The sequence below is a fragment of the Pleurodeles waltl genome, chromosome 8 (assembly GCF_031143425.1).
Source record: "Pleurodeles waltl isolate 20211129_DDA chromosome 8, aPleWal1.hap1.20221129, whole genome shotgun sequence".
Taxonomy (NCBI): Eukaryota; Metazoa; Chordata; class Amphibia; order Caudata; family Salamandridae; genus Pleurodeles; species Pleurodeles waltl.
Genome location: NC_090447.1, coordinates 1,403,313,347 through 1,403,336,297, shown reverse-complemented (window position 1 = coordinate 1,403,336,297; position 22,951 = coordinate 1,403,313,347). Strand labels below are relative to the sequence as shown.

The 22,951-nt window shown below is 41.5% G+C and overlaps 1 protein-coding gene across 15 annotated transcripts in view; it reads right to left on the bottom strand.

Moving 5' to 3' along the window:
* The window catches only part of SON (SON DNA and RNA binding protein), a 519,974-nt gene that overhangs the window by 457,809 nt on the left and 39,214 nt on the right, over positions 1-22,951 (bottom strand). For 8 of the 15 annotated variants that reach the window (XR_011194616.1, XR_011194617.1, XR_011194615.1 and 5 more), the window contains exon 3: positions 7,960-8,069. The exons of 4 other annotated variants lie outside the window; for them this stretch is intronic. Coding sequence is in view for 6 of the 11 variants with exons in the window: in XM_069202473.1 (XP_069058574.1) it covers positions 7,960-8,069 (110 nt within the window). In the remaining 5 variants the exon portion in view is untranslated. The remainder of the gene's footprint in view (positions 1-7,959; positions 8,070-22,951) is intronic. 3 more of the 15 variants (XM_069202481.1, XM_069202480.1, XM_069202475.1) reach the window with 2 other exon arrangements.

Below are 22,951 nucleotides of genomic sequence, written 5' to 3'. Positions count from 1 at the left end.
GACTCAAAGCGTACAGTCAGCTTAATCAGAATTCCTAATCCAGAGAGGCCACTGATACCAAACTGTACAAGGTCAGTCATTTGTGGGAAATAAACATCATGAGACGAACGCAAATGATGACAAGGCAACGTATGACAGCTATGATACTAAGATGGCAATGACCGAGGAAGCAGGGTCTCCAGAAACTAAGGACATCTTTCGATTTTTAAAAGTAGCAAACAACTGAGGGGTCTTCACAAGCTAAAGAGGAAGAAGCAGCAACAAATTACACAAAAAAGGGTTGATGAGTACTAGGACTAGACAGGGCCAGTGCTGCGAACGTTGGAACTGGGAAACCTTGTTCAAGTCTCTGCATCCTATGATTCTGGGCAAATCACAATCTCCCAGTGCCTTAAAAATAAATAAATATGACTGTCATTCTGTAATGTAACTGGTAGTCATGTAAAGTGCTCCAATAACTTTGGGTTGAGTTCACGTTATATAACGGTGGCAAGATAATGCCTCCACCTTAGCTAGAGGTAGAATGATGAAAATACATTTAGTGAAATAGCTTCTCTGGAAGGTATCTCGACGGAAGAAGATGGAAACAAGCATTGGCATAGCTAACAGGTTTATCCTATGCGAGACCTATTTGCATTGTCAGTACCTTTTAAAGATGTTACACAGCAGCATGAGCTGCTGTGTAACAGTTTAAAGTACATCAAATGAGTGCTACGGCGCAGCCAGCATTAAACCCGCTATCGGGCTTTGTTTTTATTTACTGTAAGCCATGTTTTACAGCAGCCCGTGTTCCTGTGCAACATCTTTAAACGAGGGAGCCATGACAAAGCGTTCCTGTAAACAGCAGGGGGAGGTGTGGAAGGTGACATGAGGGCCAGAGGGTGCATGGTGGGTGGTGTACAATGGGAGGGGGGAGTAGAGTGGAGAGGGAAGCAATACAACAGGGATGGGGGCAGGGACGTTTGGGCAAACAGGAGTGGATTTACAAAGGTCAGGAAAAACATAGCTAGTAGGCTTTGGTGGGCACATGCATTCATGGAGAGTGTGTTTGTTAAAGTTAAAAAAAAAAAAAAAAACACATGGGCAAGAATGTGGTCAGAGGAAGGACACTGGCCACCTGAAGAAGTACTCTGTGCAAGCGCCAAAGCATTGACAAAGGCCCCAAGCCCAGAAGCAGGAAGCCAAGGCCTGGAGGAGCGCTGACCAATCGGGAGCAAGGAAAAGAGACCCACGGGGAGCCAGCCAATTGTGAGTAAAGAGCTGCTGACCAATAGGATGCAAGTAAATGAGACCCACCGGGGAGCCAGCCAATCTTAAGTATAGTGGTGTTGAGCGAGCTAATGGTAAGCAGAGGTAAGAAATGAACAGGTTCGGAGCTCCCTTAAAGATATATATATATATATATATATATATATATATATATATATATATATATATATATATATATATTTTTTTTTTTTTAAACAAAAGACTTTGCAAGCACAGCACGCAAGCGTACACCGTGGTGGCAAAACCTAAAAATGATGATCTCAGACAGAAAATGAGCAGCTAGAAGTCTGATATCAAAACAATCTGATACTGTGAATTTAGTAGGGAGCATACTTATACAGCTATCGGAGGAAGAACAGAAGACAGTCCAGAAAGACAGGAAATGTTGGAAGGACCAACAAGAAGAATTTCAGATCATCCATGCACCTTACACGATGACTTCCAGCATTACAATTTGATAACATTTTTGCACATTGGAATCCTTGCAATTCTGCATGCAGTCTAGAGGCTCTCAAAACTTAATTGAGACCAGACCAGAGCAATATCATTAGAATTATGTATGATCAAGAACATATACTGTGTTGGCCTAATGCATCAGTGTGCTTCTACTCGAAACTAGTGGTAGATTAATTACTAAAATCAATGGATGCTATGGCTATGACATGAAAATTATGATAAGACAAATGTACAGGACAGGCTCTTCAGCGGCAGTAGGACACTCATAGCATAACAATGAGGGAATGATTACATTAATGGAGGTTAACACAAAGACAAATCCCTGTGATGCTGCTAGAGAACAAATTAAACTAGAACTAAAACAATTAGGCAGATTTTTACAGCATAGTGAATGCCCAGAACTAGAACTGGGCTGCAGCTCCAATTTACCCTGGGACCTCAGTATCTAAACTTTGCAGCTCTCCAGCTATTAAGGCTGTTCGTACTCTTGTCTTGGAATATTTTAGGTGTTAAAAGGAATTGGAAATCACTAAAATCACACTTGAAAGAAAACAAGATGACTGATTCTTCGCAAGAATCAGTGGCAAAATAAATCATAGTATTAAAGGATTATTTGGTGTACAACAGCAAAGCAGTTAAAGGTAAATTCTGTGATCCAGCAGAAGGATTGATTTTATTAGTGACAGCTTAAACGGTCTTAAGTGTGAGAATTTTAAAGGAATTCACAGATTTTACCACGGTAATGATTGCCGGTTTGAAGAAATTTAAAACTCAAAAAATAAAAGCATCAAAATCTGATTGCAGTGCGAGTTTCTCTCTCACCAAATGAAAACCAAGATAAACTACTAAAAAATATTGTTCTCGTAATTGGTCAAATAGAAACTAAATCTGCCTCATCAAATATACTACTGTTGGGTGATTTCAACATAACAGAAGGGTCTAACTATCCAATTGGATAATGAAAACAACTTGAGTATACCAGGCTAGATACTTGCTTGAAAAAGAAAAAAAAAAAAGCATCTCTGCGAAAAATAAAGTGCCAACCTGAATAAAAACACAAGATAAGCCTAGACCACACATTCATAAACACAGGAACCAACACCGAAAGGCGCTCAGAAGTGCAATATTGTTTAAAAAAGAAAAGGAATGAATGGCTGTCTTTGCTTTCCTATGTGAAAACAGATCAAAAGTGTATTTGTACTTTATCAGGCTGCCACTTGGAAGTATGAAAAAGATGGAAGCAAGTTCTGCTGAAGAAGTCTGAGTTAATTATATATCAAAGGAAACAAGCAGCTGAAACTAATAGACACTTGCCTAAGGAATACATTAAGCTACAGTTAATACTGCACAGGGTGTATGGTTTCCATATATAAAAGAAATGTAACAACTAATAAAGAAGCTTAAAAAATAAATAAATGTCTGGAAGGTCTATCAGCAAATATATTAAAGCTAAACACCACTCTATGGACTCCTATTCTTACTCCAGCGTATGAAGCTGTAATACATACAAAACAAAATTCCAGAAATATGGAGAGTAAGCATAGCAAGCATTGGCAAAGCCAACAGGTCTCACTAATGGGAGCTTTTTGGCATTGCCGATGTATTTCAGCCTTGTTGTATAGCAGTGTGGTTAGTGGAGCGGCACACAGTAGAGAAGGGTAGTGTAGTGAATCCTATCTTGTATTAATAGGGGCAGGAGTTAGCTTAGTCTTCCAGATTGCAGACTTGTGCCCCTGTCACCCAAAGACTACTTAGATTGCTCTGTTTTAGCACGTTTATTTAATTATATCTTCCCCAGATGGCTGTATTGTTTCTAGTTAGGAAGAGGTTTTAGTTTTACATTATCAGTGCCATTTTGCAAAGACGTTAATATTAGCGTCAAATGTAAATAAGATGTAGGTATTCACATTAGGTACTTTCCCACTTTGCGTTTTCCAGGGAATTGTTTATGTAATTGGCGCTCACGGGAGCCTTAATTACAACAGTCAAAATGGGGAGCACCCTGTCTTCCATTCCAGCATTTGTGACCCCAAGGCATCATGGTAAATGCAGTCATTAGCACGAATTTGAATAGAGTTTTGAAAGTTTTTCACCATAAGTTGGTGCGGACACTCCCGTGAGCCTCTGAGCTGACGAGCTTGGGTGAAGCACCTGTGCGCCTTCTTGAGTGGTACTTAAACCTGTAAATACTTTCAAGGCGGCATTTCAAGCAACCCCGCAAGCTACACACGTTGCTCTTCGCTGATGACGGCCAAATAGCCAGAAACACGTGTCCGAAGATACGGCACTCGCCGCACCAACTTATGGTGAAAAAAACTTTCAAACCTCTATTCAAATTCGTGCTAATGACTACATTTACCATGATGCCTTGGGGTCACAAATGCTGGAATGGAAGACAGGGTGCTCCCCATTTTGACAGATCAATTCTAAACATTTATAATGAAATGTGATAATGTATGATTATGTTTTATACTAAGAATGTTTTTAGACACTGTAAATGACAGAAAAGAATGTCTGACAACATGATGTCAGTCAAAACCAGTTAGTCAACTGGGGGCCATACAGAATTACACCCAAAACACAACTGTATGAATCATGAAGCTGAACCTAGCATAGAATTTCCTAGTTTTTTTTGCACAACTTAACATAAACCAAAATATGTCTAATTTAATATACTAGTAATAATCACTGAGAAAATCAGTGTACTAAAGCAGCATTCCTAATATAAAAAAAAAATGTAAGTCATTTTGGACAATGTGAAATAGATAAGTAGAAATGAGGGTAGTCTTAATTTAGATTCTATCTTTTCATAGCACTCTTGCACATTCATACAGAACTTAATGTACTTTATACATACAATTTTGGGAACTGTAGAGATGCAGTGAATTGTTTTTAAACTGGAGATACTGAGATAATGTACAGTATTATCCGATTATTTTTACCTTTGTTTTGTCCAAAACTATAATAATATATGAACATATATATCTTTTTAAACTATTGCTTTAAATACACCTTGGTTTCCAGGATATAACACTGAAATAGAATTAGCAAAAGAAAAGAGGATTTTTTTCAAATTACTCTAAGGTAAACTTTAGCCTTAAGAACTGGCTAAAGGCAGTGGCCTGTGCACAGGCAGCAAGCATACTGAAAGTTAAGCAACTACTGCCGGTCTACCAAGAGTTTGAGGATATTTCTAAAGTTAAGGTAGTGGAACAATTACCCATGCATCGACCTTATGATTGGTCAGTAGATTTGCTTCCTGGCCCAACCACGTCCACATGTTCTAGCCCAAAATGAGACGGCTGAACTTAAAAAAATAAATTAAAAAAAAAACGGATCTCTCAGAGAAATTGGTCAAAATATTCATCCACATCACCAGGAGGAGCTCCGAATTTCTTCATCCCAAAAGTCAACAGGGGGCTGACTTACTAAATTAAATACAGGGAACTAAATGCTATCATATTTCACAAAATCTATCCTCTACCTTTAACATCTGTTTTACATGACCAAATGAGACCTGCTCATTGGTTTACAAAACTGGACTCCAGAGGCACATACAATCTAGTAAGAATTTGCCTGATAAGTGGAAATCAGCTTTTAATACAAAATACGGCTACTACAAAAATACCATGTTGCCATTCAGCTTGAGTAATGTGCCAGCTGCAACATATCATTTCATTAACAACGTTTTTGAAAAACAGACATCTTATTTGCAGCTTATTTTGAGGACATTCTAAATTCTTTCATCACTTTATTAAAACGTACATTACATTTTGAAACAGTTCTACAGCGCCTATGAGAAAATTCCTTACACACAGAATTAGAGAAATAGGATTTCAAGTAGACCTTCATTTCTTAGGCAATAATATTTTAGTCTTAGGAACTGGCAAGAATCAAGGAAAAGTTGAAGCAGTTCTCCAATGGGATACCCCAAACACTGTCAGAGATCCAACGGTTTGCTGCATTTTCCAAATTCTAAAGACCATTTATTTCACCCTTTTCTAGATTTACTGCTGTTATCACTCAACTAACCAAATAGGGGCACCCTTTCATTAGAAACAGAACTAAAAAGACACTTTCCAAAACTTAAAGAATGACTTTGTAGCCATTTTGGCTAAACAAGATCAACTCACCAAAGCTCTGCATCCTATTATTTACTAGTATTCCAGGACACTTACTATGGATATGTAAAGCACAACTTCTCACCAGAGGTATATCCAGGTGCTGGAGCAGGTGAAAGGTCGTCTGCTGAGTGTTAATTGAAGAGCCAAGCCTTCAGCTTCTTGCAGAATTTCAGAAGAGAGGAAGAGACCCCTGTTTGTGTGCAAGGCAATGCCATACCATTTATAATAGAGAGCTATTGGCCATTAAAGATGTATTCCAGCAATGGAGATACTATCTTAAAGGGTCTAATGGTGCGGTTTTGGTTCAGAGTGATCACAGAAACTTGAGATTCCCTGGTTAATGTGCTGTGAAAATAATTGCCTTGCTCTTTGTGTGTTATCTTACTCCAGGTTTAACTTTTCTTTAATTATCAACCAAAGACAAAACATGAGAAGACAGGCGCTTTATCCAGAATTCTAGATCATGAAGACAACTCCGCCAGCTCCATATATACTTCGCACTATTGCAGCAAGTTTGTCTCCAAACTATCTATTCTTGAGTCAAGGTGAAGAAGCTCAGTATTCAAGAAAGTAAAATATTGGTCTTGGAAGAAAATCCTGCTAGACGCCAATGTATTCATGGAAACCAAACACTTTCAATACTGTCCAAATATCTTCAATGAAACTGTTGAGTGGGTATCATGAAGCTCCAACTGCTGAACAGCCACACCAACAGCGCAGTACATAATTACTTACTCAGAATTTTTGGTAGTCAAATCCTAAAAAAAGGTACATGACTATGTACAAACTTGTGTGGTGGGTCTACAAGCTGAAGTTATTGCACTCTTTTTCTCATCTATCAGACCAAAGGTCAACCATCTCTATGATTTTTGTGGTAGACTTACTTCAGTCTACCATACACATTATAATTTTGGTGGTATTCAATTCTTTCACAAAGTTGGTTCATTTCATACTCAAGAAGAAGAAGATTCCATTGGCTCTGTAAGTGGCAATGTATTTTTTAAAAGATTTTGTTTTATTTTTACTATTGCATGGGTTGGGTTAACTTCTATGATCATGACGGATTAAGAATCTCACAACACAATTATTGTGATCATTAACTACTCTTGGCACTTCGGGCTATAAATCGAGCAGCAACCCTCAAACGATGGACTAACGAAACGTGTTAAACAATTGGTTTCTTAATGGAGTGTCTGGATGACTGGTTGAGATGGATCGCCATCACAGAGTTTTTATATAATTCTTTGCATTCCTCTGTACAAAACTCACCCTTCTACTGTAATTATGTAAACTATCCATGCCAGTGCCCAACAAGTACTCAGTTTATCCTCACAGATAGTACATTTGTTGTTTCATTCACAATGTATTTCTCTTAAGAGTTGGAGAACTTTCTGCAAGTTTACATATTTAATCCATGTAGGTCTGCATCTTTTCAGCTGCCCACTGCTACCCCTCTATCCAACTGAGTGGGTACCTTCTTCTCAGCCTCCTTCAGGTTTGCGACTTACCAGCTATCCAGATATTATTACCAGGGTAAATAATATTCAGGGTTACCAATATTACTCATATTTTGAACACCTTAACTTCTTGAAGTGAAAATAACACAAATAATTGTACTCATTACTCCTGTTCTCCTGGGTCCTAATCACTACAGCCTGTGTATACAACTGTCAGACTTAAGTTTCAAGAACGTTTTGAGATTATGCAGTACCATCCACTGTAGTTCTTGAGAATGTAACTCAAAAACAAGAAGCCTCAATAGGAGTGGCAATCTTGCTCAGCTCCAAGCCACACATCCCACTAAATGCGCTCGACAGGATTTCCCAAATTATATCGAGAAGTATATATAAGCGTATGCTTATAAACAGAAGATGAGAGGAAGTGGGCGGCGCATGCATGATAAAGTGGTGAAAACCTGGTTGCCCTATCAACCTGAGGGCTCTCTCATATTTTGATTTGATTAAGCAAGAATGAATTATACCAAACATAAAAATAAGGCATTGTTGTTTAAGTATAAAGTATGCGTGCCAACTTGTCTTTCAGAGGTTACTACCTGGCGAATACAAATTCAGTAACAATATATTTAGTTGCCAAAAACACACACACTGACCTTATATGTTTGGTTGCCCTCTCTGGTAACAGTTCAGTTTTCTCTGCAAACATGGAATAAGCCTTTAGCACACAGCAGAAGGAAAGGTGGGTGACAAAGCATGAAGTACACTAATAAAATAATAATGAAAGATAATACAAATGAGACCACTAATGTTTGTAATTATTTTATTTCTGATGCGCTTTACAAAAAAAAAAAAAAAAAACAATAATAATAATAAGCATAATAATAATAATAATAGTAATGACAATTGTCAGACCAACCAAGGTTTCTAATTTTGGTTAAAAAAAATATATATATTTTTGTACTAAGGTTCCATACCACATTATGCTTTTCAGTAGGGCCTCCTGTCTTGCACGTATTTTGTTGTAACTCCTTCTGCAATTCTTTGTATTGTGTCACTACCTAATCAAGTTGATGCAATCCAGGCATATTCTTTAAAGCAAATATTGGTGGATATGGTCTGTAAACATCTGTTGCAGCCGTGAATAGTTCAAGCTTCATGGAAGCTACTTCTTCCACAGCACAGTCTTTTCAACCAGTTTGCTCTTCTTTTTTAGAAAACTGTATGGGTATCCTGCAATATATCTTTGCCAAACAATGTTTCATACCTTTACTGTTTCCACTGTTTCCAAACACTAAATAGAAAAACTGAAATTAAAAACGGATGATGGCTCGGCTTCAAGTTTGTGAGACAACTGGAAAAAATCCACCTTAGAACCTATTTGTCGCCATGACTGTTGAATGTCCTCCCACTGGTGATGCGTACATGATGGGACATGAAAGCTTCCACTGTCGATGATAGGCTGAGGAGCCCTGTTTTAAATGGTAGCCCTCCCCATTTTCTATATGTGCTCCAGCATTACCCATGAGACCCCCACAGTAATTTTGTAGTGAGTTCCAGCACATATCCCCAGAGCACATTTCCAGGCTCTATAAAACTTTGATTACAAATGCACCCGACCCTTTGGAGACTATGAGTTCCAGGTGGGAGAAGGATGTTGGCGACTTAGATGTAGAGGACTGGTTGGGGAGACAGATTGCCCCAAGGGCACTACCAAAATCCATGAGACTACACCTGATACAATTCAAATATTTCTGCAGAATTTATTATGCCCATGCACCACAGGCGTTCTGGGGAGGAGCCGGAGACCTCTGGTACCTGTGCTCCAGCTTCTCTCCAGGCACATTTTACCATGTAAAATGGCTGTATCTGGGGGCCCAGACGTATTGGACCTCGATCAACAGGCATATGGACCAAGTGCTGGCTATGCCATTAAAAATTAGACCCAAGATTATCCTATTGGGAGTAATGGACTCTGAGGTAGACTCAGGGGCCAATCACACACGGAATGGACGTATGTGCAGCGTTGGAGAAACTGGTTTGCAAAGGGGGGGGTCCCCACAAAGGTTCCATACAATCTTGGATGTGTGGACAATCAGATCCATGAAGAGCTTCAGCTTGTAGTGACCATGATCTTCTACATTTATATAGCCTTACTGTTTGCCTCCTATCATGGTTATGTGTGTCCCCATTCACTGTGCTTCAATGCGCTGTTTACGAGGCGAGCAGGGGGGTGGAGCTTGAGATGTTTACTGTTTTGTTTATGTTGAAAATCAATTAAAAGTCACACAAAAAACAGATTATGCCAATTTATAAATCATTCAGGAGTATATGAGAAATGATTCAAGCAGGCAATTTGAAAAAGAGCCTCACTTTCAAAACAAGTTATTTTTTGTAATGAGGTCTTTCAGTGTAGTCAGCGCTTTTTTGCAGCTTTAAATAATGAGAAGGGGGTATATTAGCAAATAATCTTTAGAAAATGCTGAAATCCCCAAAGAAGTAGCAGTACTGGATATTGTGCAAGGCGTGTAGCTCAATAACCAAAATTGGACGCTCGAGGATCAAACAGCAAACTGCCCTGTGTATCAAGAACCCCTAAACTGTCAGTTTCTACAAAGCACACTGGGATCCTCAAGAAGTATCTTTATACATCCTATGTAATGCAGGGCAATCCCTTTATTTATTCATAATGTAACTGCTTCAGTCGTTTTTAGGCTTATTCTTGCCAGATCTGAAATGGGAAAGATGTTCAATCTAAAACAAGCTTTATTACTAGCCTTGGTTAGCGTGGACATGAAGAACGTTTGTTTTAATCGCACATAACTGTCAAATACGCTCCATTTTTGGGTCGGGCCTAGGCAGCGTGCATGCACTATATCTAGACATGCTGAAATCTACTTCTGTGGGTTTTGACCACATCCACCTCACGCCCATCACTTTCATTCGTTCCTTGGCCTGCCTTTTAAAATTCCCTTGATTTCGTAGGTAAATGCTTTACGCTTGTCCAGCCTTGAAGCCGATTTGCTACCGCCTTGGACACTGATCCTGTTACATGGATTATTGCACAATCTTCCATATACTTTACTATGGCGCAGTACTTTTTTCTTTTGCCTCTCTGCTGCGCACTCCACATTCGGATGTTGTTTCTTCCTCTTCTTTGTTTTTGGGCATGCAACTGTTTCTTTGTGGTGTCTGCACCCAAAGCCTGGAAGCTGGAAGGGGCTTCTTTTTTATTTATTTTTGAAGTTTCATATAGCGCAGACTCAGAGGAGCGCTGTGCATGAGTACCACTTACATACAAGTTTAGCAGTTGAAAAATATTAAAAATTGGCGCATTTTAAACAGAAAAAAACCACAAAAATCCTCAATGCGGCTCTCCTGGCACAGCGGGACAGAAGATACTGCAATATTTACTGCACTTGGGAAACTCATCCCATAATGCTTTGCGGGGCATTTCTTTTACAAAATATTTTGTCCGTGGTAGTCCTAAGGCATCGGAACCACCACCAAACCATTCAGCATGACACACTCTTTCTGTCTAGGCCATCTCTGGGTCCCCACACTAAGCTGTGGGGCAGGCCAAAACAGCAACCTTTTCAACCATTCAGGTTTTTTTTTAAGCTCTCGTGGCTGGAACTTCTATTTTACAGCTAGGAGTAGTATGTGTTTAAGGGACTTTTTTCTAATATCATTGCAGTAGGCCTGCTAGGCCTAAACATGTTTCAGGCACTACACCCTGTAGGGGCTAAATATAAGCATTGCATATATTTATACTGCACTACTTTGTGCCATTCTCTTTCCAGGTGGTATGCCCTCTAGGGGTTGACTATATGGTTACCTGACCAAGTATCTTCCAAATGCTGTATTTACTGTGGTGTTCTCTAGGGGCTATTCTGAGCATTAGTCAAGATGCTACAATATTCACTGCACTAGAAAACTTGCCCCAAAACACTTTGCGGGGCATTTCTTTTACAAAAACGTTTTCCCAATAACTCACCCTGTGGTGGTCCTAGGACAACAGGACCACCATCAAAATGTTCAGCACGACAGGTTCTGTCTAGGCCATCTCTGGGTCCCCACACTAGGCTGGGGGACCCCCCAAAAATAACCCTTCCCACAATTCAGTGTCATTTTAAACTCTATCAAGGCTGGAACGTTTGTTTTACAGCTGGGAGCAGTTTGTATTTTAAGGGCCTTGTTTGTAATATTATTCTAGTAATCCTGGAAATGTGTAATACACTACACCTTCTACTAGGGGCTATATATCCGGTTCCATTTCATTGCATTCTGACATTCTCTTTTCAGGGGGTTATGATCTCTAGGGGCGACTATATGGTTACATGACCACATTTCTAAAACAAATTATTTTTATTGTGGTGCCCTCTAGGGGCTTTTCTGAGCACTAGTCAATATTCTTCAATATTCACTGCACTTGGAAACTTGCACCATAATGCTTTGCGGGGCATTCCTTTAACAAAACATTTTTGCCCATAACTCACTGTGTGGTTGTCCTACGACAATGGGGCCATCATCAAAACAGTCAGCATGACATGTTCTTTCTGTCTAGGTCATCTCTGGGTCCCCACACTAGGTTAGGGGGCCCAAAATATTAATATAAATAAATATAATAAATAATGGCAATATTTTAATTTTTGCTGCAGATAATGGAAGTGCTTTAGTTATATGCAGGGATACGTTTATGTGACAGAGAGGACCAAATTATGCAGCAAAGTTGACCAATTTATGTGGCAAGAAAAGTCCAGGTACGCAGTTGCAATACCAATAGATCTAACTCCAGCAAATGAGAGACCTATTGCATTGCAAATGCTTGTCTTTTTTTAGTTATCTATAGTCCAAACTAGGTCATGGCACAGAGGCTTACCTAGAAGAAAATCCTAAATGTCTTAATATAGACAAACATATACTTATGAACAGTTCAGAGAGCTGTTTGTAAGTATGTGCAAGTCTGTTTACTTCCCACTGACAAGTTATAAGGTGTCAGAAAGTAGGTATAGTAACAAAATATCACAACCAAAATATTGCCTGACAGAAATATAGTATCCTAAATATATTTTTAGAATTACATTTTTTCTTCAGAGTTTGTAATAGCAAATAGACTTCCAGTAGGGCAATATTTCTGTAAATTATATTTAGGCCACATATTATGATCAGTAATATTTTTGTGATCAATATTTTAACGTACAACCCATAGAGGAACTTAAACACTGCAATGTGGAATTGTGCAAAGCCATTCTTCCAGCATATCCTGAATGCCATCACTTTACAACATAAGATCAAGATATGGCCACTCAGTAGATGAAAATTGATTAACAAATATGTGCTCAAAAGATGCTCTGCAACCCTTACCATTCTACATCTGCCTGCTGGGCATCCTGCAGTTTTCATATACTTATTGTTCCACTTTGTAGCTCCTCTACCTGGCAGCCTCTGTGGAACCTCTACTCATTCTCCTCTTTCAGTCTCCCTTTGCAACATTAGTGGACCAGAACACTCCTGTCCAATAACTTTTACTGAAGAAAGAACGACGTACATTTATAATGTCGTATCTATCAGCAGTAATAAGGGTATAGTCTTTATAGTTGCCCTACCAAAGGATAAGTTATGCCATTTCTTTTTTTACCTTTCACCTGTTGGCATATCAAAGCTGAAGACCGATCCATAAAAGCAAAATAAACAGTGCCCCTTACTGTTCATTGTGCCACTATATTTTCAGCAAAAGGCGGACAAAAGAAAAAAAAAAACTTTATGTATGCCACCCTAATTCAATCATAAGACAGATATGCATCCTAGAAGTTTTCTTTTTGTCCCAAATAAAGTGGTCCTTGGAAGTACATATATTGTGCTACTACACTCAAAAGTCTACACCCATTACTATTTCTAAAAAAGAAAAGACTCAAAATCAGGCCACAAACGTTACTTGAGCATTGAATCTGTTAACCTATTAAACAATTTGACTTCACCAACCAATAGGTTAAACATTTTGGTTAGCCGCATTTCTGAAATCTATTTTTTTTTATTTTTTTTTAAGTAGCAAATTTAGTGTCCTTGTTATTGTAATAAATAGCTAAAATCAGATTTTAAAATCAAGTGGATATCTATAACTTTAACAACCAATTAATTTGTAAACTTTCCAAGAACAGGACCAACTAAGCACAAAGATCATGAGCTCAAGAATACAACCTAATATGTGTGGGAAGGGTAGAGTATAGGTGAGTGCTACCTATATGTGTAAAACAATGTACAAATAATTACTTTCTGGACTGCCCTATTAATGTTAAAATCTCCTATATAAACGTACCTACTCAACGACTTTAGATTGTGGGAAAAATACTATGATAACTGATCACTGAGCTGGCTTTGAGTTTGGGCGGGGGCATGGCACATGGGAACTGTGTATCCCTGAAGCAGTCGTCCTGGGGGGACCCCTTCTAACTCCCCACCCATGTGCAAATTGGAGGCCTGCATCTGATGGCGCTGTGACCGGATTCCCAGCGAGACCTGCCGGGATGCAGCACAACAAGAGCCGGAGTTTCAGCCTGCCTGGGTGCGGACAGGATTGTCTTCCCCACACTCAGAGGTACAGTGGTGTTTAGCTTGCTTGTGGCAACCAGAGCAAAGGGGTGATTGTTGTGCAACACCTTGAGCCCCTTGCATCAGTGCCTAGGAGTACTGACAGCTCTCCCCCTGTGGCGCCTTGCGAGGCCCAGTTGTGGATGGCAGTCTGAAGGGTGATACTGCACTGCTCTCTTGTGGGGTGAGGGCAAAGTATGGCTCAGCATTTGGCAGTCATTTGGAAGGCACTGATGATCTGGTCCCTTGTGGGTGCAGGGGGCATACAGTAGGCTCTATATCTCTTGAAGGGCATTCCCTACCCTCACGCCTCAATGCTCTTACCTGGTGGAGGTACTGCCCCTTATGGCAAATATAGGGCTGCCTAGCTATATGGGGAAGATCAGATCTCGGGCTCCCTGCTGCAGACAGACATGATCTGGGGGTCCCAGGAGTGCTCCTAGCCCTGCGGCCATTGATGAGGAACCACCCAGAGCGAAATACTGGCAGCAATCAGAGGTTCCAGGGCAGCTCTAGATGGTAAAATCAAAAGTGTCCATAGAAGTGAATCTCCTCCGTGCCGACTTACACAAAGTTACCGACATTGTTGGGGGAAGCTGAGGGGAACATAGGCATCCTTAAACAGAAGGTGGAACCCTTCAAAGACAAATAGCTAACATCCTCTAAGGAAAAGGGACAGCTGAAGCACAAGTGGAAGACGCTGAGGTGCTGTCACAACAAAATAATGTCAGGCTGCTTGGCTTCCCTGAGCAGACCAAGGGGAGATTGACTGAACGTTTTATAGAACAATGGGTGCACGAAGTGCTGAAGCCAAGAGATTTCTCCAATGTGTTTCCTCACTGAACGCGCCGACAGGGTGCTGGTCACCCGAACACCACTAGGAGCCCCTCCCAGGGTGATCACAGTCTGTGTTCTTAACTACAAGGACAGAGACAGCATCCTCCAGGCTGCCCACAAAATGGACACTGCACATTAAGACAATCACAAAATCTGGATATATACAGACTATTCACAACAAAAGCAAGGGAGCAGGACATCCTTTCAGGAGATCAAGAGGTAGCTGCGGACTATGGGTCTGAAATGCATGCTCTTGTACCAGCCAGCGAGAGTAATCTCTGGTTGGTGGTTGAATTTTTTTAGATAACGCTGAAGATGTTTGGCAATGGCTCGAAATGTTGAACAAGGTGCCGCAAAATGCAAAGGGCAACTGGAGAAGCTGACCAAGGATGGGGGTGAGGGGGCATCGAGACAGCAGGGGAGGTGGCAGGAGTCCAGCAGGCAGACATCTCCAGAATGGTGATACAATTTGATGCCACCATGGCAATAGACGCTGCTCCTGTGGACCCTGATGGCAACAACGGGGCTACGAACATGACGGATGAGTTCACGCTGGGTGAAACTGGAGGGCGAGATGGTGCACCGGATCTGTCTGCAGACGTGTTGGCCCCCTACTGAGCATGAACGGCCTGAGGTCCTAAAACTTGCTAGTCAGTGGTGGAATATAGTGGGCTCAAAGCCTGACAATTGTTGGGGTCATGGCCGGTAGTAAAATATGTGTTTCTGACCACTGACTTCGTGTTGCACAACTTTGCACCTGGATTAGTTGTTCAGTGTTCACCAGTTCCAGATTACTTTTTGGATTCAGTTTAGCTGCCTATTGGCTTTATCGTAGCGTTAGACACTGCCATGTTAAAGACGGACTATTTTTTTTCTACATTATAAACTGTGCTTGTTTTCGTAGTCTCTCTCACCAAAGAGCTAGGACATAATATGGAGGAGGTAGGCAGTCAGCACAATAAGAATGTACCAGACTGATGTTTTTAGTGCAAGCAGGTAACGGTTTGGGCTTGAAGGAGACAATTTGGGAGACTGGCCAGTTCCAACCTATTTCTTTCAACTCTGAGCTACATTAGCCAGCATGTTTGAATATATATATGGAAAATGTCACTTACCCAGTGTACATCTGTTCGTGGCATGAGTCGCTGCAGATTCACATGCTGTGCACAGTCCGCCGTCTGGTGTTGGGCTCGGAGTGTTACAAGTTGTTTTTCTTCGAAGAAGTCTTTTCGAGTCACGAGACTGAGGGACTCCTCCCACTTCGATTCCATTGCGCATGGGCGTCGACTCCATCTTAGATTGTTTTCCCCGCAGAGGGTGAGGTAGGAGTTGTGTAGTAATAGTGCCCATGCAACGGAATGAATACGTATGTACATAATAAAGGTTAAAGTAATATATTTACAAATGTACAAATGTTGAAGATCTACTTCTAAACGGCTACAGGCTCCCGGGGAGGCGGTGGGCGCATGTGAATCTGCAGCGACTCATGCCACGAACAGATGTACACTGGGTAAGTGACATTTTCCGTTCGATGGCATGTGTAGCTGCAGATACACATGCTGTGCACCGACTAGTAAGCAGTTATCTCCCCAAAAGCGGTGGTTCAGCCTGTAGGAGTTGAAGTAGTTTGAAATAATGTTCTTAGTACAGCCTGACCTACTGTGGCTTGTTGTGCAGTTAACACATCTACACAGTAGTGCTTGGTAAATGTATGAGGCGTAGACCATGTTGCTGCCTTACATATTTCGGTCATTGGAATATTTCCTAGAAAGGCCATGGTAGCCCCTTTCTTTTTCTGGTTGAGTGTGCCTTTGGTGTAATAGGCAGCTCTCTCTTTGCTTTAAGATAGCAGGTTTGAATGCACTTAACTATCCACCTAGCAATGCCTTGTTTTGAAATTGGATTTCCAGTATGAGATTTTTGAAAGGCAATAAATAGTAGTTTTGTTTTTCTAATTAGTTTCGTTCTGTCAATGTAGTACATTAGTGCTCTTTTGATGTCTAATGTATGTAGTGCTCTTTCAGCTACAGAATCTGGTTGTGGGAAGAACACTGGTAATTCCACTGTTTGATTTAAGTGGATTGGTGAGATAACCTTTGGTAAAAATTTAGGATTTGTTCTTAGAACTACTTTATTTTTATGTATCTGAATAAATGGTTCTTGTATGGTAAATGCTTGAATCTCGCTCACTCTTCTTAAAGATGTGATGGCAATCAAAAATGCAACTTTCCACGTTAAGTATTGCATTTCACAAGAATGCATGGGCTCGAAAGGTGGACCCATGAGTCTTGTTAAGACAATGTTGAGGTTCCATGAAGGAACAGGTGGTGTTCTTGGTGGTATGATTCTCTTTAAGCCTTCCATAAACGCTTTAATGACTGGTATTCTAAATAGTGAAGTTGAATGAGTAATTTGTAGGTAAGCTGATATTGCGGTGAGATGTATTTTTATGGAAGAGAAAGCTAGATTTGATTTTTGCAAATGTAGTAAATATCCTACTATATCCTTTGGAGATGCGTGTAATGGCTGAATTTGATTATTGTGGCAGTAATACACTAATCTTTTCCACTTGTTTGCGTAGCAGTGTCTAGTGGTAGGTTTTCTAGCTTGTTTTATGACCTCCATACATTCTTGTGTGAGGTGCAAGTGTCCGAATTCTAGGATTTCAGGAGCCAAATTGCTAGATTCAAAGATGCTGGATTTGGATGTCTGATCTGTTGTTTGTGTTGTGTTAACAGATCTGGTTTGTTGGGTAGTTTGATATGAGGTACTACTGACAGGTCTAGTAGTGTCGTGTACCAAGGTTGCCTCGCCCATGTTGGTGCTATTAGTATGAGTTTGAGTTTGTTTTGACTCAACCTGTTTACTACATATGGAATGAGAGGGAGAGGGGGAAAAGCGTATGCAAAGATCCCTGACCAGTTCATCCATAGAGCATTGCCTTGGGATTGATCTTGTGGGTACCTGGATGCGAAGTTTTGGCATTTTGAGTTTTCCTTTGTTGCAAATAGATCTTATTGAGGCGTTCCCCAAATTTGAAAGTAATTGTTTAGTATTTGGGGGTGAATTTCTCATTCGTGGGTTTGTTGGTGATCTCGAGAGAGATTGTCTGCCAACTGGTTCTGAATCCCTGGAATAAATTGTGCTATTAGGCGAATGTGGTTGTGAATCGCCCAATGCCATATTTTCTGTGTTAGGAGGCACAACTGTGTTGTGTGTCCTTCCTTGTTTGTTTAGATAATACATTGTTGTCATGTCTGTTTTGACAAGAATGTATTTTTGTGTTATTATGGGCTGAAATGCTTTCAGCGCTAGAAATACTGCTAACATTTCCAAGTGATTTATGTGAAACGGTCTCTGATGTATGTCCCATTGTCCTTGGATGCTGTGTTAATTGAGGTGTGCTCCCCACCCGGTCATGGAAGCATCTGTTGTTATGACGTATTGTGGCACTGGGTCTTGGAAAGGCCGCCCTCGGTTTAAATTTGTACTGTTCCACCATAGAAGCAAGATGTATGTTTGGCGGTCTATCAACACCAGATCTAGAAGTTGACCCTGTGCTTGTGACCATTGTGATGCTAGGCACTGTTGTAAGGGTCGCATGTGCAATCTTGCGTTTGGGACAATGGCTATGCATGAAGACATCATGCCTAGTAGTTTCATTACCATTCTGACTTGTATCTTTTGTGTTGGATACATGGCCTGTATTACTTTGTGAAATGTTTGAACCCGTTGTGGACTTGGAGTGGCAATCCCTTTTGTTGTGTTGATTGTCGCTCCTAAGTATTGCTGCGTTTGACACGGCAAAAGGTGTGACTTCGCGTAGTTGATGGAGAAACCTAGCCTGTGAAGGGTTTGTATGACATATTTTGTGTGCTGTGAACACTGTTTTAGCGTGTTGGTTTTGATTAACCAGTCGTCTAAGTACGGGAACACATGTATTTGCTGCCTTCTGATATGTGCAGCTACTACTGCCAGGCATTTTGTAAAAACTCTTGGCGCAGTTGTTATTCCGAATGGCAACACTTTGAATTAGTAATGTATTCCTTGGAATACGAACCTAAGGTATTTCCTGTGTGAAGGATGTATTGATATATGGAAATAGGCATCTTTTAGATCTAATGTTGTCATGTAGTCTTGCTGTTTGAGCAGTGGGATTACGTCTTGTAATGTGACCATGTGAAAGTGGTCTGATTTTATGTAGGTATTTAGTGTTCTGAGATCTAGTATTGGTCTCAGAGTTTTGTCCTTTTTGGGTATTACAAAGTATAGTGAGTAAACTCCTGTGTTTTTTTGTTGAATTGGTACTAATTCTATTGCGTCCTTTTGTAGCAATGCTTGAACTTCTAGTCCTAGAAGATCTATATGTTGTTTTGACATATTGTGTGTTTTCGGTGGGACGTTTGGAGGGAATTGGCGAAATTCTATGCAATAACCATGCTGGATAATTGCTAAGACCCAAGTGTCTGTTGTTATTTCCTCCCAAAATTTGTAAAATTGGCTTAGTCTTCCCCCCCACAGGTGTTATGTGATGGGGTTGTGTGACTTGTGAATCACTGCTTATTTTGAGGGGTTTTGGGGCCTTGGAATTTCTCTATTTTTTGGGAATTGGCCCCCTCTAAATTGCCCCCAAAAACCTCCCCTCTGATATTGACCCTGGTAGGTAGGCCTTGTTTGTGAGGTTGTGGTTTCAGTGGGTTGACCTCGAAACCCTCCCCTAAAAGGTGTTTTCCGAAATGTGCCTCTGCTCTGCGGGGAGTAGAGTGCGCCCATGGCTTTGGCTGTATCGGTGTCCTTTTTGAGTTTTTCGATGGCAGTGTCAACCTCCGGCCCAAACAATTGCTGTTCATTAAACGGCATATTGAGCACAGCCTGCTGGATTTCTGGTTTGAACCCAGAAGTGCGCAGCCATGCGTGCCTTCGTATTGTGACTGCGGTGTTTATTGTCCTTGCAGCTGTATCTGCTGCATCCATGGAAGACCGTATCTGATTATTTGAGATACTTTGTCCCTCTTCCACCACCTGTTGCGCTCTTTTTTGGAACTCCTTGGGTAAGTGTTCGATGAAATGTTGCATTTCATCCCAATGAGCCCTGTCGTGTCTTGCCAAAAGTGCTTGTGAATTGGCAATACGCCACTGATTTGCTGCTTGTGCTGCAACTCTTTTTCCCGCAGCATCAAATTTGCAGCTCTCCTTGTCTGGAGGTGGTGCGTCGCCTGAGGTATGAGAGTTGGCTCTCTTACGAGCTGCCCCCACAACTACTGAGTCTGGTGTTAGTTGTGCTGTAATATATATTGGATCTGTGGGTGGTGGCTTATATTTTTTCTCCACCCTCTGAGTTATGGCTCTGCCTTTAACTGGATCCTGAAAAATTAGTTTTGAATGTCTTAGCATTCCTGGGAGCATGGGAAGGCATTGATACTGGCTATGGGTGGAGGATAGGGTGTTAAAGAGAAAGTCATCCTCAATTGGTTCTGAATGCAAGGAGACATTGTGAAACTCGGCTGCCCTTGCGACCACCTGTGTATAGGATGTACTGTCCTCAGGTGGTGATGGTTTTGTAGGATAAGAGTCTGGGCTATTGTCAGACACCGGAGCATCGTAGAGGTCCCATGCATCGGGATCATCCTGACTCATTGTGGTATGAGCTGGTGAATGCATCAGTGGTGGAGTTGTTGCTGGTGATGCATGTATTGATGGTGGTGGGGTTGTTTTCCTTGCCACCGTTGCCTGTGGTTGCTTGTCCTTTTGTTGAAAGGCAAGTTTCCTCTTTATTTTGATTGGGGGAAGAGTGGTTATCTTCCCTGTGTCCTCATGAATATGAAGCCTTCTTTGTGTGTAGTCAGGCTCTACAGCTTGAAGCTCCTCTCCAAATCTATGTAATTGGGAGGTTAATCCTTGTTCCTCTGTATAGGAACTACTTTTCGGCTCCGAGGCTGGATGTTTCGGAACCGAAACCTTTTCGGAAGTCTTTTTAGGCTCCGAAGAAACCTTCTTTGTTTTCGGCGTGGTGTCACGGTGCCGAAATTCTTCGGTGCCGCTGTCTCTGTGCCGAAGTTTCTCGGAGCCGCTGTCTCGGCTCCGAGGTTGCTGTATGGCGGTATCTCGACCGGAGTCGGATGACTTCGACACCAGCATGCCCTTTTTCGGTGCCTTGGATGGGTCACCTATTTTTCGGGTTAAGCCATGGCCTGTTGGCGGTGGCGTCCCCTGGGCTTTTGTAGACTTCTCGTGAGTCTTGATTTTCGACGTCTTACTCACGGTTTTGGTTGTTTCTTCGGCGTCGAGTTCTTCCGAATCCGACTCACGGACGAAGAAAGCTTCTTCCTCCACGAAACGATCTTGACCTGTCGGCGTGGACGCCATTTGTAGTCTCCTGGCTCTTCGGTCTCAGCGTCTTCCTCGACCGAAACGCTCGACAGGCTTCACAAGTATCCTCCTTGTGCTCGGGAGACAAGCACAAGTTACAGACCAGATGGTGATCCGTATATGGATACTTGTGATGGCATTTTGGGCAGAAACGGAATGGGGTCCGTTCCATGAGCCTTGAAGTCGCACGTGGCCGGGCCGACCAGGCCCCGACGGAGCATCGAAAAAACCCTGAAGGGCCACCGGAGCTCTTCAAAATTTGGTGTCGATTTGTTCTAACTAACCCGATACCGAACGCAAACAATACCGACGTTTTTTTCCGAGATTCTAACTAACTTTCCGACCCGAAACACGGAGCGAAAAGGAACACGTCCAAACCCGATGGCGGAAAAAAAACAATCTAAGATGGAGTCGACGGCCATGCGCAATGGAATCGAAGTGGGAGGAGTCCCTCAGTCTCGTGACTCGAAAAGACTTCTTCGAAGAAAAACAACTTGTAACACTCCGAGCCCAACACCAGACGGCGGACTGTGCACAGCATGTGTATCTGCAGCTACACATGCCATCGAACATATATATATATTTATTTTTTGAATGGGAGGGGTTTTTCCAGAAAGCCCTTCTCCGGTTCTTTAAGATATAAAAAGGTGGCCCTGCTCAGTAGCGGTGGAAATTCAGAGTCCTCGGTCAGGATTAGACGTCAAATGCCTGACACTTGTCCCGTGAGGGTGGATATCTCTTTCTCACAGTTGAACGGGGTCATCTTCTTGCTGATATGAGAAAGATGAAGAGCTTGACAGGCCCTACGGTGACGAATTTTTACTTCATTCTTTGCTTTGCATAATCATAACTTCATATATTTGCTCTGTAGATTGCAGATGAGAATGATTTCGGTATATTTTCCTTCCATTGCTGTGACTATTTTTGAGCATGTGCTTTCAATCTACTAAACTCCTTTTTTAAGGAACCTTGTGGTGAAATAATAATAAATGTCTTCTTTGAACTGAGAAGTGCATTCCAGAGATTTCTGTCAGCTCGGTCATTAGTGAAAGCAAAACATGGTCTCTGTTCGGAGGGGCTGAGACCGTGTATTCTTCATTGTTGCAGATGACGGATGGTTCGTCAGGAACCTATTTGGATGTTTCTATTGCATTTGTTATGAACAAGGGAGGTTTAGGTTGGGTCACAATCTGCCCGGAGTGGGCCGGAGGTAGAACATGCATAGTTACAACTGGGTGATACCTGTAGCATTGTCTCCTGGAACATCAGCGGACTAGACAATTACACTAAGAGGCATAGGATGCAATCATTCCTCATGATTCCTCCAGGAAATGCAAAATCTGGCAAAAAAAAATGGAAGGGGCAACATACTCATGTGCCAGGGAAGTGGCTATCTGCATGGCACCGGGGATACCATTTCCACGCATACATTGAAGGGGATGTGGAGGGGAAATATATACTTGTACCATGCTTGTTAGATGGGAAAGATAATCAAAATAATAATAACAATAATATTATTAATACATTTAATAATATTTCTAAAGCGCATTTGAGGTGTCCAAGCACTAGATAAAAAGGTGTCTGTAAGGAAATGCCTCCTTGGCATGGTTACCCCCTGACTTTTTGCCTTTGCTGATGCTATATTTTGAATTGAAAGTGTGCTGAGGCCTGCTAACCAGGCCCCAGCACCAGTGTTCTTTCCCTAACCTGTACTTTTGATTCCACAATTGGCACACCCTGGCATCCAGGTAAGTCCCTTGTAACTGGTACCCCTGGTACCAAGGGCCCTGATGCCAGGGAAGGTCTCTAAGGGCTGCAGCATATCTTATGCCACCCTGGGGACCCCTCACT